Source organism: Muscardinus avellanarius, assembly GCF_963383645.1.
Source record: "Muscardinus avellanarius genome assembly, chromosome: 8".
Classification (NCBI taxonomy): domain Eukaryota; kingdom Metazoa; phylum Chordata; class Mammalia; order Rodentia; family Gliridae; genus Muscardinus; species Muscardinus avellanarius.
The window spans coordinates 101,584,795-101,599,701 of record NC_137794.1 but is presented as its reverse complement, the minus strand read 5'-3'; the positions used below and the strand labels follow the sequence as shown (position 1 = coordinate 101,599,701).

Below are 14,907 nucleotides of genomic sequence, written 5' to 3'. Positions count from 1 at the left end.
TACTTAGTGAGGCTCTCAGCAACTTAGTGAGACCCTGTTTCCAAATAAAGTATAAAAATAGGTCTGGGAGTATAGCCCAGAGGTAGAAAGCCCCTGGGTTCCACCCCCAGTAACACACACACACACACACACACACACACACACACACACACACAATAAGTTTTGGACTATGGGTATAATTTTCTGCATAATTTTAACCTCCAATATAGTTTTAAACAGATTGATTCAGCAATTTAAAAATGCAAATGGAGATTAATAAATTGTTACCTTTGCTCATAAAACTTGCAATAAAACATGCAAACTAGTAGTGATACTGGCTGACATTTTAATGACTCTTCCTGAGAAGTACAGTTTACATGAGCTGCCAATCCTCACTATCCTTGTGAATATGGGAAATGTTAGTACCCCAAAATAATGACAAGAAACATCTTTCCATTTGTCACCTTAGATCTGTCATCCTATTTGAACAGTGTGGCAGTGCCCACTGGTGGTCTCCAGACCACTAATATGTCCACACCTCACAGTCCTTGGCGATGGAAATTTCCTTCCTAGCGTGTTTAAAAGGCAACTCAAGGCAGGCCTTTCTACAGCTTCGTCAACAGGGACCGGCAAATGCTACCTTTCTGAGCTTAAAAAAAGCTCAGAAAAACTGAGTCCCAATTTTTTGAAAACTGTGAATATGAACGTTCTCTTCAAGAGACACAAACACACACTCAACACGTGTAGGTCACGGGACTGAGTGAATGTTAACTAGATGAAAACCTAAGCTAAGTGGACCAAGAAATCACATTTGTTTTCAACAGTGGAGTACAATTTCTAAAAATTAAAAAGAAACAAAAGGACAAGTTATAGCACACAATGCAAGCAACAGCAATGTCCATTCCCCTCCTGCTTTTTTTTTTTCCCGGCTCAGTTGAAATCTGGTTGTTTCCTTTCATCAGTTAAATAGAAGTCTAAGGAAACTGACAAAAGTAATCCGAGAAATGCAACCAAATACCACGGTGTCATGAGAGGATACTCTAGAGAATAGATTTTTTTTTTTTAAGATTTCACCAAATGCTTAAATGTTCTGCTGGGGTACAAATTATTTTCTGTCTCACAACCTTTAAAAACAAGCCACAGAATGCACATTAGAATATAAGTTTTTTAATTTTTATAAATAACTTATCTGTTACAAAGATAGTTTACCCAGCTAAATCACAAAACCATCAACTCAAGATATCCAAATTACGTTTTATTAATAAAACAAGTAAAAACTGATTTATCAATCTTCACATAGAACTGCAGATGAAGCTGAAAAACAAGGCCTATTTTTAAAACAAAATGCATCAAATATAAGGGCTTTGGGTCTATTGTATAATCACCTAGGACTACTGTATTTCTTTCCATACACATAATGTAAAGCCTGGAAGCCGAGGCTTTGACTCAGGAAGATCCCCTGTAATAATCCTGATTATTTAACACAGCCACTTGCATACATTTACAGTGGGCGACAGTCTACACTTCCTCCTGTCTTTGCTGTATTTTAGCATTTCCCTTAGCCCCATTCTAAGCACTGATATATAACTTCATAATTCTTTTTAAATGCATACTGTTATTTTTCTTGATTTCATTTAGTTATATACATTCCTGATCATCTGAATATTTTCCTTACAAAAATATATCATCAAAATAAAGAGATGCTTGAGGTTGCTTCAGTGTTCAAGTTTGCTTTGTTTTTCTTTTTTCCAGCATTTCTTCAGTTGTCCTAAATATGACCAACCTTGTTTTATAAATACATGTTACCGCCACCAAGTCAGGCTTAGAAACAGATTGTCCCAACAGTAAAGCATTTAAATTTCTTTCCAAAAAACGGGCTGTCGGTACTGCTGCTGTTGCTGGTCTGGAAACTGTACTTTCCCATTCATAATCTCTTGTGGGAGCTCTGTGGGCACCAGACAGATGGAGTGAGCTCTGCCAGGGAGTTAAAACACCGTGTTTTATGCTTCCCCAGGGAAGACAAAACACCGTGCCGCATCACTGACACAATTCTCCTAATATTTTCTGCAATTCACTGTGCAGCATCTGTACATCTTCACAGAACACCGGCACCCCTGAGGGCAAAGTACAGAGTATGTAGAGGAAAGTTACTTTGTGCATAGTTTCATTTCATTAATGCTTTTTTATTTTATGGCATTGCTTCTCTCAGGTAAGGCTTAAAAAGGGACATGATCGTGCTTAATTGCTAAAAGGAAGAAAGAAAATTAGTTAACAAAAGGCTATTACACTATACATATAGAAATATAAGAAAGTAATAAAGAAGAAATCACTTAAAGCAGACTGGAGGATCTGTACAGTAGGAAAGGCGGGGTGTTTCACTGCACGTTTGTAAGACGATGCATGCTGTGTTCCTTCCCATCTTGAGGACTTGGATGCTGCTGCAGAGACGTGCTCAGGGAAGACAAAGACAAGGTCAAGAGGACCAGACTGGTGAAATTCTTCCCTGTTCACTGGCACCATGTGGCAGCAAACAGTTTAATAAACCTTGATCCTTCTCTTTGCGGATGTAGTGTTTCACTGAAAGCTTTAAAAAAAACAAAAGCCATCATTTATTCCTTCCTCTTGTCAAAATTCAGTAGTGACACGAGGGGAGAAAAGAACTGGGAACACCCAGGCACTAGCAGAGTGAGAATAATCCATACCGGGGTACTGGTAACACTGTACACGGTCAGGCAGCCGGCAACCAAGTCTTTCAGCGGATCACCTTTCATGTGATGAATCTCAACTGCCCAGAACATTATACTGAGGTATTATTAGCTCTGTGGGCTGACATTTAACATTAGCACAACACCATCTTGTCACACCTTCAATTTAAAAAAAATCCTTTGTAGCAGTGAAACGTTTCCCCGATGACAGACTAGTTTCTTGAACTTTAGGATGTGGTTTTAGAGAAGACATAGGGCCTTCTGGCTCAGAAATGTCGAGGCATCTCACACTGTTCACAGCGGATTAAGGCTGGATGGTTCAAAAAAGTACAGGCAGTGCAATTCCACTGAGCGCCCTCATCATCTTCTGTGTCTTGAGTCTTTGGTGTTTTGATGGACCTTTGATCTGTAAGAAAGCAAAAAACATTATTCTAGAGGTTAAAATCACAAATTTTTAAACCGGGCATGATGGCCCACGCCTGTAATCCCAGCATTAGGGAGCCTGAGACAGGAGGATCATGGTTTGGGGACAGCCTCAGCTACTTAGTGAGGCCCTCTGCAATTCAGTGAGACCTGGTTTCAAAATAAAGAATAAAAAATAGGGCAGGGGATGTAGCTTGGAGGTCAAATGTCCCTGGGTTCCATTCCCAGACCCTAAAAAAAAAAAAATCACAAATTTTTGTTTTTTGCAGTACTGGGGATTGAACCCAGAGGCAATCTACCTCAGAGCTGCACACCCGCAGTTCTATTTTTTATTTATTATTTTGAGACGATCTCACTAAGTTGCTGAGGACCTCACTAAATAGCCGAGGCTGGCTGTGAACCTGGATCCTCGTGTCTCAGCCTCTCAAGTACTGGGATCACAAGCGTGTGCCACCACGCCCAGCTAAGATTACAAGGTTTGACAAGTTACTGGCAACTCTACCACTTGTACTGCATGGCACAAAGCACTTCATTAACCAAATGAACCACCAGCGGGAACTGAGCATGCGCTCAACCTCTGCCATCCCCATCAAGTGGGGCTTCTCTGGAGGAAAAGCAACACAGGACAGGACAGGACAGGACCACCTCCCTTTCCTCCCACCAGGAGGAAATGGCACGGTTTCCCCTCAACTTATAGTAGAAGAAAGGATATCGAAGAGCAAACATTTCTGTAATGTCATTTAAGACTGTGAAAAGGTATCCCACTGTAAAGCAATACTGACATGCATTTAGGTCTCACTAGAGTTAGTGCCACTTCCTACTAAGTACTGTTCATATTTCTTTTCTATCAGGAAATCCTCTGACTTAATTTTGGCTCTAGTCTTTTATTCTTTCTTTCCTTCTACTAACTTTGGACTTACTTTGCTGTTCTCCTAGTTCTTTGAGGTATAAAGCTAGGATGTTCAGGGTTTTTTTTTTTTAAATAGGCATTTATCTACATAAATTTAGCTATCTGTATTGCTTTTCTTTCTTTCTTTTTATGTGGATCACATTGGAAAAGACACTCACACAGTGCTTGGTGCCCCCCTCCCCCGCTTCCCCTATTCCGCCTTCCAACAATGAGTGTCCAGGTTGACCACGCTACATTCACATTTATGCACATACTCAAATGTAGCTCTCCCATCAATCAACCTCAGCCTTCTTCCTCTCCTACCCTTCCTTCCTGGCTTTGCTGAGATTTCCCCTCCATTATCTGGCGTCTCTCTGGTATTCCTAATACTCCCTAGTTTGGGCATGGCTGATCTCACTTAACATAATGTTCTCCAGGTCTTTCCATCTTTTTGAGAATGACATGATTTTGTTCTTCTTTATAGCTGAGTAGAATTCCATTGTGTGTATTTCCCATAATTTTGCAATTCACTCATCTGTTGATGGAGACCTAGGTTGGTTCCATATTTTGGCTATTACGAATTGTGCTGCTATGAACATGGGTACGCATATGTCACTGTAGTTCTCTGATTTCAACCCCTTTGGAAAGATACCCAGGAGTGGTATAGCTGGATTAGATGGTGGATCTATTCCCAGTTTTCCAAGGAACCTCCACACTGATCTCCACAGCAGCTGAACTAGTTTGCACTCCCATGAACATTGTAAAAGAGTTCCTCTTTCCCCACATCCTCGCCAGCATTTGTTATTTGACTTCTTTAAGCTTGTCACTGATTGGGGTTAGATGAAATCTCAGCGTAGTTTTTTTTTAATTTTTAAATTTTTTTTTATTTTTTTGGTGGTACTGGGGTTCCTGGAAGCCCTTCTACCTACAGGCTATACTCCCAGACCTATTTTTACATTTTTATTTGGAAACAGGGTCTCCTAAGCCAGCGCGCGTGGCTGGCTTTAAACCTGAGCGATCCTCCTGTCTCTGCCTCCCAAGCGCAGGGATGACAAGCGTGCCCACCACGCCTGGCTTCAGCGTAGTTTTGATTGGCATCTGTTTGTACTGCTTTTCTATCTCACAGGTTTTGGTTTGTTGTTTTTCTTGAAGTACTTTTAAAATTTCCTTTTCATTTCCTCAAAAGGAGGTTCAAAAATGTGTTGTTTAGTTTCCATAATTTTGTTTTTTTTTTCTTATTTCTACTGATTTCTAGTTTCATTCCACTGTGGTTAAAAAGGTTTTGGAATGTTTTGATCACAAATTTGTTAAAGCTTGTTTTGTGTGAACTAACACATAATTTACCCTAGACAATGTTCTGTGTATATTTGAGAAGGATATATATATATATCCTTTTGCTGTTGGCTAGAAAGTTTTATATATTTGTGCTTTCCTACTGAATCGATTCTTTTATCATTTATATGCTTTTGTATGTATGTATGTATGTATGTATGTATGTGCGTGTATATATGTATGTATGTATGTATATATGTAAAACTTGGCCTTTTTGTGTCTAGAGATAGCTTTAGACTTAAAAACCCATTCAGTTTGATATAGACACTCACGTCTTTTGACTGCCATTTGTATGAAACATGTTTCCATCTCTTTACTTTCAGTCTGTTTATGTCTTTAAATATAAACTGAGACTTGTTGAATCTTGATTTTTAAAATCCATTCATTTATGATTTCTGATTGGTGAGTTTAACTGATTTACATTTAAGGCAATTATTGATAAGTGAAGACTTAAATTTGCTGCCTCTAGTATATGTGGCAGTTTTTTGTTCTTTTCCTCTCTTGCATCTTTCTTTGCAGTCATTTTTAGGCTTGCATAAAATAAATTTTAGCTATTCCTTTTATTTCAATTACATATAAAAACATACTTTTACCATCTCACCCTACCATTTTGTATTCTTATAGTCAAAGCTTACCTTTTTATTGGTAACAAAATTTTATATTTTAACTGCTTTTTTTTTTTGAGAGGGGCAGTACTGGGGATTGAACTCAAGAACATTCTACCTCTGAGCTAGACTCCCAGCCCTATCTTATTCTTAATTTTGAAACAGGATCTTAAGTTGCTAAGACTGGCCTCAAACCTGCCATCCTGTCTCAGCCTCCCAAGTACTAGGATCACAGGCATGCGCCACCAGTGACAACCGAATGTTTTAACTGCGATATTAGGGTTAAAGTATTTACACACCATGACTGTACTGTTATATTAACCTGTATATATATATATGTCTACATATTTACCTTCATGGGTGAGTTTTATGTACTTGACTTCACTTTTATACATATTTTAATGTCTGACTCAAAACACATCAATATATTTTGACATGTCTTAATTTGACATGCATATCTTCTGTGAAAGGTAATACTTTTTCAAAACCATTTACCTGGAATTGAGGATATTTTGATTACCTAAGAGTTATGTGTAAATTAAGTAAAATAGGACACTCATGAAAAAGTAAATTTCCATAAAGTGTCTTATCATTTGTCTAAAATTTTAAAGAATACAAATTTTTGCAATTGGTGATCTTTTTTATCCAAGAATTGCCATTTGGGAGTACACAGTAATTTCTACAGTCACACATTACTCCTAAGAAGTTAATATTACACCTTTGCATCCTCCCCGACCCCCAAAATATAACATCAACAAACACCTTCCTAATGACTCCATCCAAGAATGCCAAAGTTTAAAGCACTTCTAGAGTGGAAGGCTGCTAAAAAAGTAAAGATTTTCTAAGATCTTGCTATTCAAAACGTAACAGTTTTCACACTTATTGGATACACTAACCTTTGGGTTTTGGTGGCACAGGACCTACAAATCCAATATTGTCATAAAAGTTATGAATTGCGCTGGGATTAAAATGTGGTCCTGAAATATATAAAAAGTAAATATATCAATGTTTATGGCTCAAAAATAATTTTTTTCAAAGCAAGCATTTCTTTCTAAAAATGTTAGTACAAACAGAAGAAATGCTTTTCAGTGTTTTTTAACCTATAACCTTAAATTATATGTCAGATTTCAAAATATAGGTAAATACAGAACTTATAAACAGAGGTTATGTGGTAAATTGGAGAAGGAATAAAATTAATGCCAGTAAGAAAGAATCATATGCAGACTCCTGGTCTATGTGACAAGTTAAAATAACTTAAAATTTAACAATTTAAAAGATAATTCTAAATGATCAAACATTGAGTTAAGCAACTAAATAGCCTGGCCCTAAGTAAGTATAAAAACCTTGTGCTAGCATGATATAATGTTTTAGATTTTAAACTAAAGAAACAAGTTCAAGAATTGTAGTTTCTAGATCAACACTAACTTCTTTTTCTTTCTAAATTTAACTTGTGGCATTGTTCTGTTTTAAGATATGTAACTTACCAACATTTTAAAAGAACTTAAGCAGGCCTAATCATCTTTCAGTCTGGTTGTTGGAGCACACTGAAAAGTGTAGGAACTTATTTTTTTTTAGCTTCCAAACTTTTCCTGTCTTTTCTACTTCATATACTTCTACTATTTCCCCAACTTTAGAATTAGGCTTAAGTAATAATTTTGTTTTAGCTTTCTATGGAACCGAATTAAATTATGAACATTTTTTAGTAGAGTAAAAAATTGTTTATTAATAAGAGCTCAAATGTGAAAACTACCATTGTCTAAGAATGTACAACATACTTGTATTTTCTTCTCTATTTTATCAATTAAGGTAGTGTCACTGAGATGAGGTGCATTAATTCTCAAAGGTAAAAGGAGAAAAGAGAAACAGTTATTGGATACCTCTATATTAATACTACTGTAACAGATTCTACATGCATAAAAGCAATACATCTGACCACCTAGACATACATGACTAAATAGAACTTGAAGGTTATAAAGTACATCATGTTACTACTGAACCAAGTACATATTTTTTTTTGGGGGGGGGGAATAGAAATGTAATGGTTCTTAAGCACTATCTGGCTCCAAAGCCAAATATTCTGCAGTGGTGAGATTATGACTGGTAAGTCTGTTCTCAGCCACAGGACAAGAGTGGGCAGATCAATTCAATGGGTTTCAGCTGAGTATACACTGAACTTTACCTCGGGCTTGAAAAAGATCAATTTCTTTGGTTAAGCAGTCAATGTCAATCTGGAGTTGTCTATTACAACTTCTCAACTGCTGCATTTCTTCGAGCTGAAAAATAATTTCAGGTAAGAAGGTTTGCACTGAATTCTCATGTCATTAGTTAAGAAAGAATGGAGTTTGGCAGAAGAAGGAAAGGATGGAAAAACAAGTATGACTTAAGAACATTTGTAGAAAAGTAGCGCAAGCCTTTACATTATGGCAGCTTATTCTCATGTTCAAACAAAGAGATCACAAGAGGTACATAGAGACTTACTGAAGGTATCTGGGATATGGAATTTGATCTTTTCAGGCGCCTTCGAGTCAGATTATTTTCCATTTCGTTGACCTCAGATTTTAGTTTATCCAGCTTTTTCTTCTGAATCTCAAGTTCTCTTTGAAGTCGTTCCATTCTGGCCTTCTGGTGTACCAATAGAGCTGCAATACATATTAGTAAACATGAAGATTTACTCACTTTAGTCAGTTACCCTATAAACAGACTTGGGGAAAGAAAACAAATGAATATTTCAGTGACAAATACGAATTTGCCAAGAATACCAAAATCTACATTAAAACAAAACATTCTGAGCTTAAACATTTAAAATCTAAAAATTGTCAACCTGAAAACGGTTTTAATTATTTAAGCAAATGTTACTAATCATATTTTTAAAAGATTTTTATGGTTTGGCTGAACATAGTAGTTTTAGCCTATTACTTTTCTAAAATTTCTGTCTACTTAATTAACCAGCTCACCGCTATCTAAATCACATCTGACCTTGGAAAGGACAAGCCCTTTTACTTCAGAGTAACAGGTTTGCTTTATGTGTAAGATACCTTAATATGAAAATTTTATAGATATTTTAGAAGAGAATTTGAAATAGGTTGAATATATTTTGATGTATCCAACAAAGAGGCTGACATCAAACCATATGAAAGTTAAATTGGTCAAACTGCAAAGTAAAAACAATACCATTCCTTTAAAGGAATCAAACTTATTTTCTTAGACTCAAGAGTGTATTTTATGAAAAATAATTTTTGGTGCTGGGTTTTGAACCCAGAACTTCTTATCTGCTAGATAGGTGCTCAACTACTGAGGTATACCCACAGCCCTCCAAATTTTTTAAAAAAATTAAAATAAGCAATCAATCTTGCAGCATTAATAACGAACTACTTGGGAAACCTTATTAAGCTATAAAAACTGGTGCATGTCCTCAGTGATTCATCCTGCACAAGGTGAACCTCATCTTTTAGGGTACTGAAATGCAGGTAAAGGTAACAATCTATTTTTATAACAAGACAGTTTAGGATGATGTTACCTTGATAAAATAGGCAGATGTAAGTTTATAAGTACCTTAAACCTCTAGAAAAAGAAGTAATTTGAAATGAAAAAGTCAAATAGAAAAAATAGTATATTACAGTCAAAGACATAGCTGGTGATCTATAAAATAGATATTAAGAATAATTCCCAGAAAACAAAGATAGTGCTAGAAAACATAAAGAAGGGGTTCAAAGGTTTCACATACTGTCGCGTGCTTCCTAATGACGTTTGGGTCAGTAACAGCCTACATACACAATGATTGTCCCAACAGATTATTGATGGAACTGAGAAATCCACTGCCGAGTATATTTCCTGAGTCTTCCCTATACTCATATATGTTTAGATATACAGATTTACCAGTATTCAATACAGTGACATGCTATACAGTTTTCTAGCTTAGAAGAATTAAGCTATAACATAACAGTCTTAGTATATAGGAGACAGTATCATTTAAGTTTGTATAAGTGCAAACTCTATTATGTTTGCACAGTGATGAACGATAGTATATCTAAAAAAGGAATTTCAGGAGGAGACAACAGACAGTGGAGAAGAGGCAATATTTAAACAGATGCTCATTTAAAATGTTCCAAAATTGAAGAAAAGAATTAACAAATTTCATAAAATAAAGGAATAATCTGCTTACCTAATTAAGTTAGCAGAGAGTATGACCAAATAAAGACATTTTTAGACTAGGTTTGGGAGAATCTTCAGTGACAGATATCTTTGAAATAACTACTGGAGATGAGTTTTGACAAGAGGGAAATTAAATACAAAGGAATGAAATAAAGTAAGTCTATCATCTATGGCTATAAAAATGAAGGGAAAAGATCATGGTGGTGAGGGAGACTTTCTAAAGCAAAGTGAGACAAGAATATAAGAAAATAATAACAAGAAATTGGAAGTATGCAGCAGGCTAAGTTCTTCAGAGTGTTTAGGAGAAACATCCTCAAATGCTGCCAAGCCAATATACACATCAAACATTTAGGAGTCACTACAAAAGGAACACATACAGTTTCTAAATGAAATATGCAGCCTCTAAACTGAAATGTGCTACACAGAATGTGCAGTTTCTAAATTAAAACAGAACATAAAGAGAAATAAAGAAAATGTGATTAAGATTAGAGGAGCAACCAGGCGTGGTGGCACATATGCTATTGTAATCCCAGCATTCGGGAGGCTGAGACAGGAGGATCACGGTTCATAGACAGCCTCAGCTACTACTTATGAGATCCTTTGCAACTCAGTGAGACCCTGTTTCCAAATAAAGACTAAAAAATAGGCCTGGGGGTATAGCTTGGAGGTAGAATGCCCCTGGGTTCCATCCTCAGTACCAAAAAAAAAAAAAAAAAAAAAAAAAAAAAAAAAAAAAAAAAAAGGATTATAGAGGGACAGTAAAGCAGTTTAAAGGATACAGAAAACAAAATTAAAAAAAACCTTGACAAGAGTAATTCCAAATATATTTGTAATCATAACAAATGCAATCTAATTAAATGTATTTGATGAGACCAGAGATCAATAGACTAGATTTAAAAAATTCAGCTACATGTTATTTATAAGAAAAATGTTCCAAATAGTTCACACTCATCCATTTAAAAAGAAAATAAGCTGAGAGCCTACTACTACCATGTGTTAGGTGCTATTATATGGAAATCAATGAACAACAACAACAACAACAAAAAGCAAAAAATCCTCATCCTTATGGAGCTTATATCACACTAGAGGAGAGACTGGGGCAGGGAAGGAGGGTCAGCGAACTAACTATAGGGCCCACAAGCCAAATCTGGCCAGTTCTGTCAGTAACGTTTTATTGGAATACAACTCTGCTCATTTGTTTATTTGTTGTCTATGGCTGTTTTCATATTACAATAGCAGAGTTGAGCTGTTGCAACAGAAACTATGTGGCCTGCAAAATCCTAAATCATTATCTGGTCCTGCACCAGATCACATAGAGCCGGTTGACCACATTAAGGATTCTGAATAAAATGGGAACCATCAGGTTCAAAGTTAAAGGAAGTATCGTGCACTTTGAGGCACCACTCTCAGAAGCTTAATAAAGCAATGGTAGCCAGCTGCTGTAGGTATGTGAGGATCATGGTGCACTGAGGCAACTTCCCTCCTGACGAAACCAAGTCTGTTCCTGACACTAATAACCAACAGAAAAGGAGGTGTCCCCATTTCTGCTTATAAACACTTACTTGGAAGAGCTCCCTTTCAAACAATATTTGGCACTCAGGGGAAAGTATGAGATATACATAAAAGCAAGAGAAAAGCCCAGCTCATCATCAAGAGATGAAGCCGCCAAGAGAACCATACTCAAGAACGAACCAGATGCTGGAGCTCCCCTGATAGGGTATTTAAAGTAACTATGACTAATATGTTAAAGGACTGAACTTAAAAGGCTGATAATGTGCAGAAACTGATGCATAATTTGAAAAGAAAGGTAGAGATTACAAATGAGTAAAATGAAATAAAAACTACAGTATTAGATTAAAAAGATCTTTAACAGTCTTACATGCACACAACAGTGAGCCTGAAGTTATAAATTATGCAAACTGAACACAAAGTGAAAAAGAACCATACATTTAGGAATTGTGGGGCAATATCAAAAGTGCACGTGTAACAGGTGAAGAAGGAAAAAAAAAGGCAGAAAAAATATCCAAAGACAAAATGGCCAAAATTTTTCCAAAATTAAAGACAATAAACTACAGATCCGAGAGGCCTAAAGACACCAGAATATTATTAAAACAAAAGAAAATACTCACATATACCATAACCAGACCACTCAAAACCAGACAGAGAACTGCTCTACCACTGAGCCACAATCCCAGTATTTTTTATTTTTGAGATAGTGTCTGACTGACCTGCCCAGGCTAGCCCTGAACTTGTGATCCTCCTGTCTCAATCTCCAGAGTAGCTGGGATTATAAATACAGAAGGTAAAATCAAATCAAAACCAAGCCAGTGTTCATTTAAGAAATATTTCTTTCAGATTTCCAGGAAGATGGCGGCCACAGCAACAATAGCTGGCAGCAGCCAAATAGGACAGGTATTCCTCTGAGAAACCCCACACATCAGATTTTGGTTTAATATCTGATTGGGACAATATACAGAGACATTTATAGCAATGACTTCCCAACTAAAATATAAGATGGACCAAGATGGTGAAAACGGTGGTGGCAGCAGCGGCCAGTATTCGAAAGAGGTAGATAAAAACCCACCTTGAACTGTTGGACCCCCCCCCCCAAAAAAAAAAAAAAAAAAGACTGCTCCTGCCCCACATGCTCAGGAATTCTGGACAACCTACTATGTAAAAAAAAAAAAAAAAAAAAAAAAAAAAAGTTCAGGAGGAGGGCAAAGATGGTGTCGATGGCAATGGCCAGTATCAGGGAGAGGCAGGTAAATTCATTCTAATCAACCCTGAACTTTTGAGGGAATCTCCTTGAAAGTAGATTGCTCCTGCCCCAATGCTCAGGAACTCTGCGCAACATACTATGCAAGAAAACTGTTCGGGGCACGTCAGATGGAGCCCCACAAAGTCAGATCCACCAGTGCCACGCATCCCGGGAACCAAGGGAACTCCCGGCCTCCGTTCTCATCTGCGCAGCGCTGGGGCTGGGTGCACTTGGAGCAGCAGAACCCGCTCTCCGTGGTGAAGCAGTGGGCCTCCGCTCTTTGCGGGGAGATAAAACACATTGCTACTGAGTACTTGGGCCCGCAACTCCTGCAAATGACATGTATTGTTTTATTAAAAAATATTGAAGAGGAAGGAAGACGGCAGGGGCTGCAGTTGCAGTGGTGATGGTTAGCAGAGGCCAAATAGGATATGCATCCCCTGAGAAACTCTGGACAACAGATTTTGATTTAATAGCCGAATGGGACAACACACAGAAACATTTCCAGTCATCACATCCTATCTGAAATATAGAAAAAGAGTGGAAAGTGGTGGAATTAGAGACAAGACTGCAGCGTGGCGCCCGCCACTGCAAGAAGTGATTTTTGGAGGGATATCTCAGAAGAGATCAGAAAGCAGACGGCTCCTGCCACACATGCACAGGAATACTTAACAACAACATACTCTAGGAGAGAACAAGAAGGCGGCAGTGGCAGCCAGTATTCAGGAGAGGCAGACAGATCCAACCAAATCCACCTTGAATTTTTGAAGAAATCTCTCCAAAAGTAGATTGTTCCTGCCCCACATGCTCAGAAACTCTGAACAATGTACTATGTAGGAAAAGTTTTGCAGAGACAAACCAAAATGGTGGTAGCGGCAGCAGCCAGTATTCGGGATAGGCAGACAGATCCAATCCAATCCAACTTGGGGTTTTGAAAATATCTCCCCAAAAGTAGACTGCTCTTACCCCACAAGTGCAGGAATTCTGGACAAAACACTATGTTAAAAAATGCCTGGGGCAAGTTGGAGGGAGCCCTGCCCGCACTGCTGGGATGATTTGCTGTGCTGGAGGTCCAGGGAGGCCTCAGCTCATAGCTACTGAGCCCCTCTGCACTGTACCAGAGGTCAGGGTGTGCTTGGATCAGCAGATCTCACTCTCCATGGTGAGGCTGTGAGCCTCCACTTTCAGTGGGGAGATAAAATCCACTGCTGCTAGGGAATTGGGCTCTCAGCTTCTGCAAATGACATGTGCTGTTTTCTCTTACTAATATATATACATGGATGGAGGAAAATAGGAACCTCTGTAAACGCCATGCCCAGTGATAGTAACCAGAGCCTGCTGGGGAGTGAGGCTGGGTCTGGAGCCAGCAGGCCGGGCTTGGAGCCTGCCGCGGGGCGAGGCTGGATATGGAGCCAGTGAGACTGGGCCCAGAGCCTGCTGCGCAGCGCGGCTGGGTCTGGAGGCAGTGAGAGGCCAGGTCCGAAGCCTGCGGTGTGGCGAGGCCAGGTCTGGAGCCAGTGAGGCTGGGTCCAGAGCCTGTTGCGCGGCAGGCCTAGAACTGGGGCCTGCTTCACAGCAAAGGGCCAGTGGGTTTCTTTGACGGTGTGGCCAGGAAGCAATAGAAGCTGCCACGGCCTCACCTAATCTCTCAGCAGATTTCCAGACCCAAGTGAGCCCTATTAAAAAAAAAAAAAAAAAAAAAAAAAAATGGAGCCAGGCATGGTGGTGCACGCTTGTAATCCCAGCATTCGGGAGGCTGAGACCGGAGAATCACGGTCGCGGACAGCCTCAGCTACTTAGTGAGGCCCTCCGCAACTCAGTGAGACCCGGTTTCAAAATAAAGAATAAAAAATAGGGCAGGGGTGTAGCCCAGAGGTTGAATGCCCTTGGGTTCCATCCCAAGACCCACAAAAATAAATAAATATAAAGTAAAAAAAAATAAATTGTTTATGAGTGGATCATTCTGTCAAAAGTTACTCACCTTCTGGCTTTCAGGTTCTCCATAAGTAGGAATAAGTGTGGAAAAAAAGAAGCTTTAATACGTTGTTGGTGGGATTGCAAGTT

At 38.4% G+C, this 14,907-nt stretch overlaps 1 protein-coding gene across 1 annotated transcript in view; it reads right to left on the bottom strand.

The window, feature by feature from the left end:
- Positions 1 to 2,950: 2,950 nt before the first annotated feature.
- TAB2 (TGF-beta activated kinase 1 (MAP3K7) binding protein 2) overlaps positions 2,951 to 14,907 on the bottom strand; it is a gene marked incomplete at both ends in the record, with an annotated part of 36,197 nt that continues 24,240 nt past the window's right edge. The window contains 4 exons of the mRNA XM_080700642.1: positions 2,951 to 3,090; positions 6,830 to 6,910; positions 8,113 to 8,206; positions 8,412 to 8,572. Of these exons, the coding sequence (XP_080556768.1) occupies positions 2,951 to 3,090; positions 6,830 to 6,910; positions 8,113 to 8,206; positions 8,412 to 8,572 (476 nt within the window). The remainder of the gene's footprint in view (positions 3,091 to 6,829; positions 6,911 to 8,112; positions 8,207 to 8,411; positions 8,573 to 14,907) is intronic.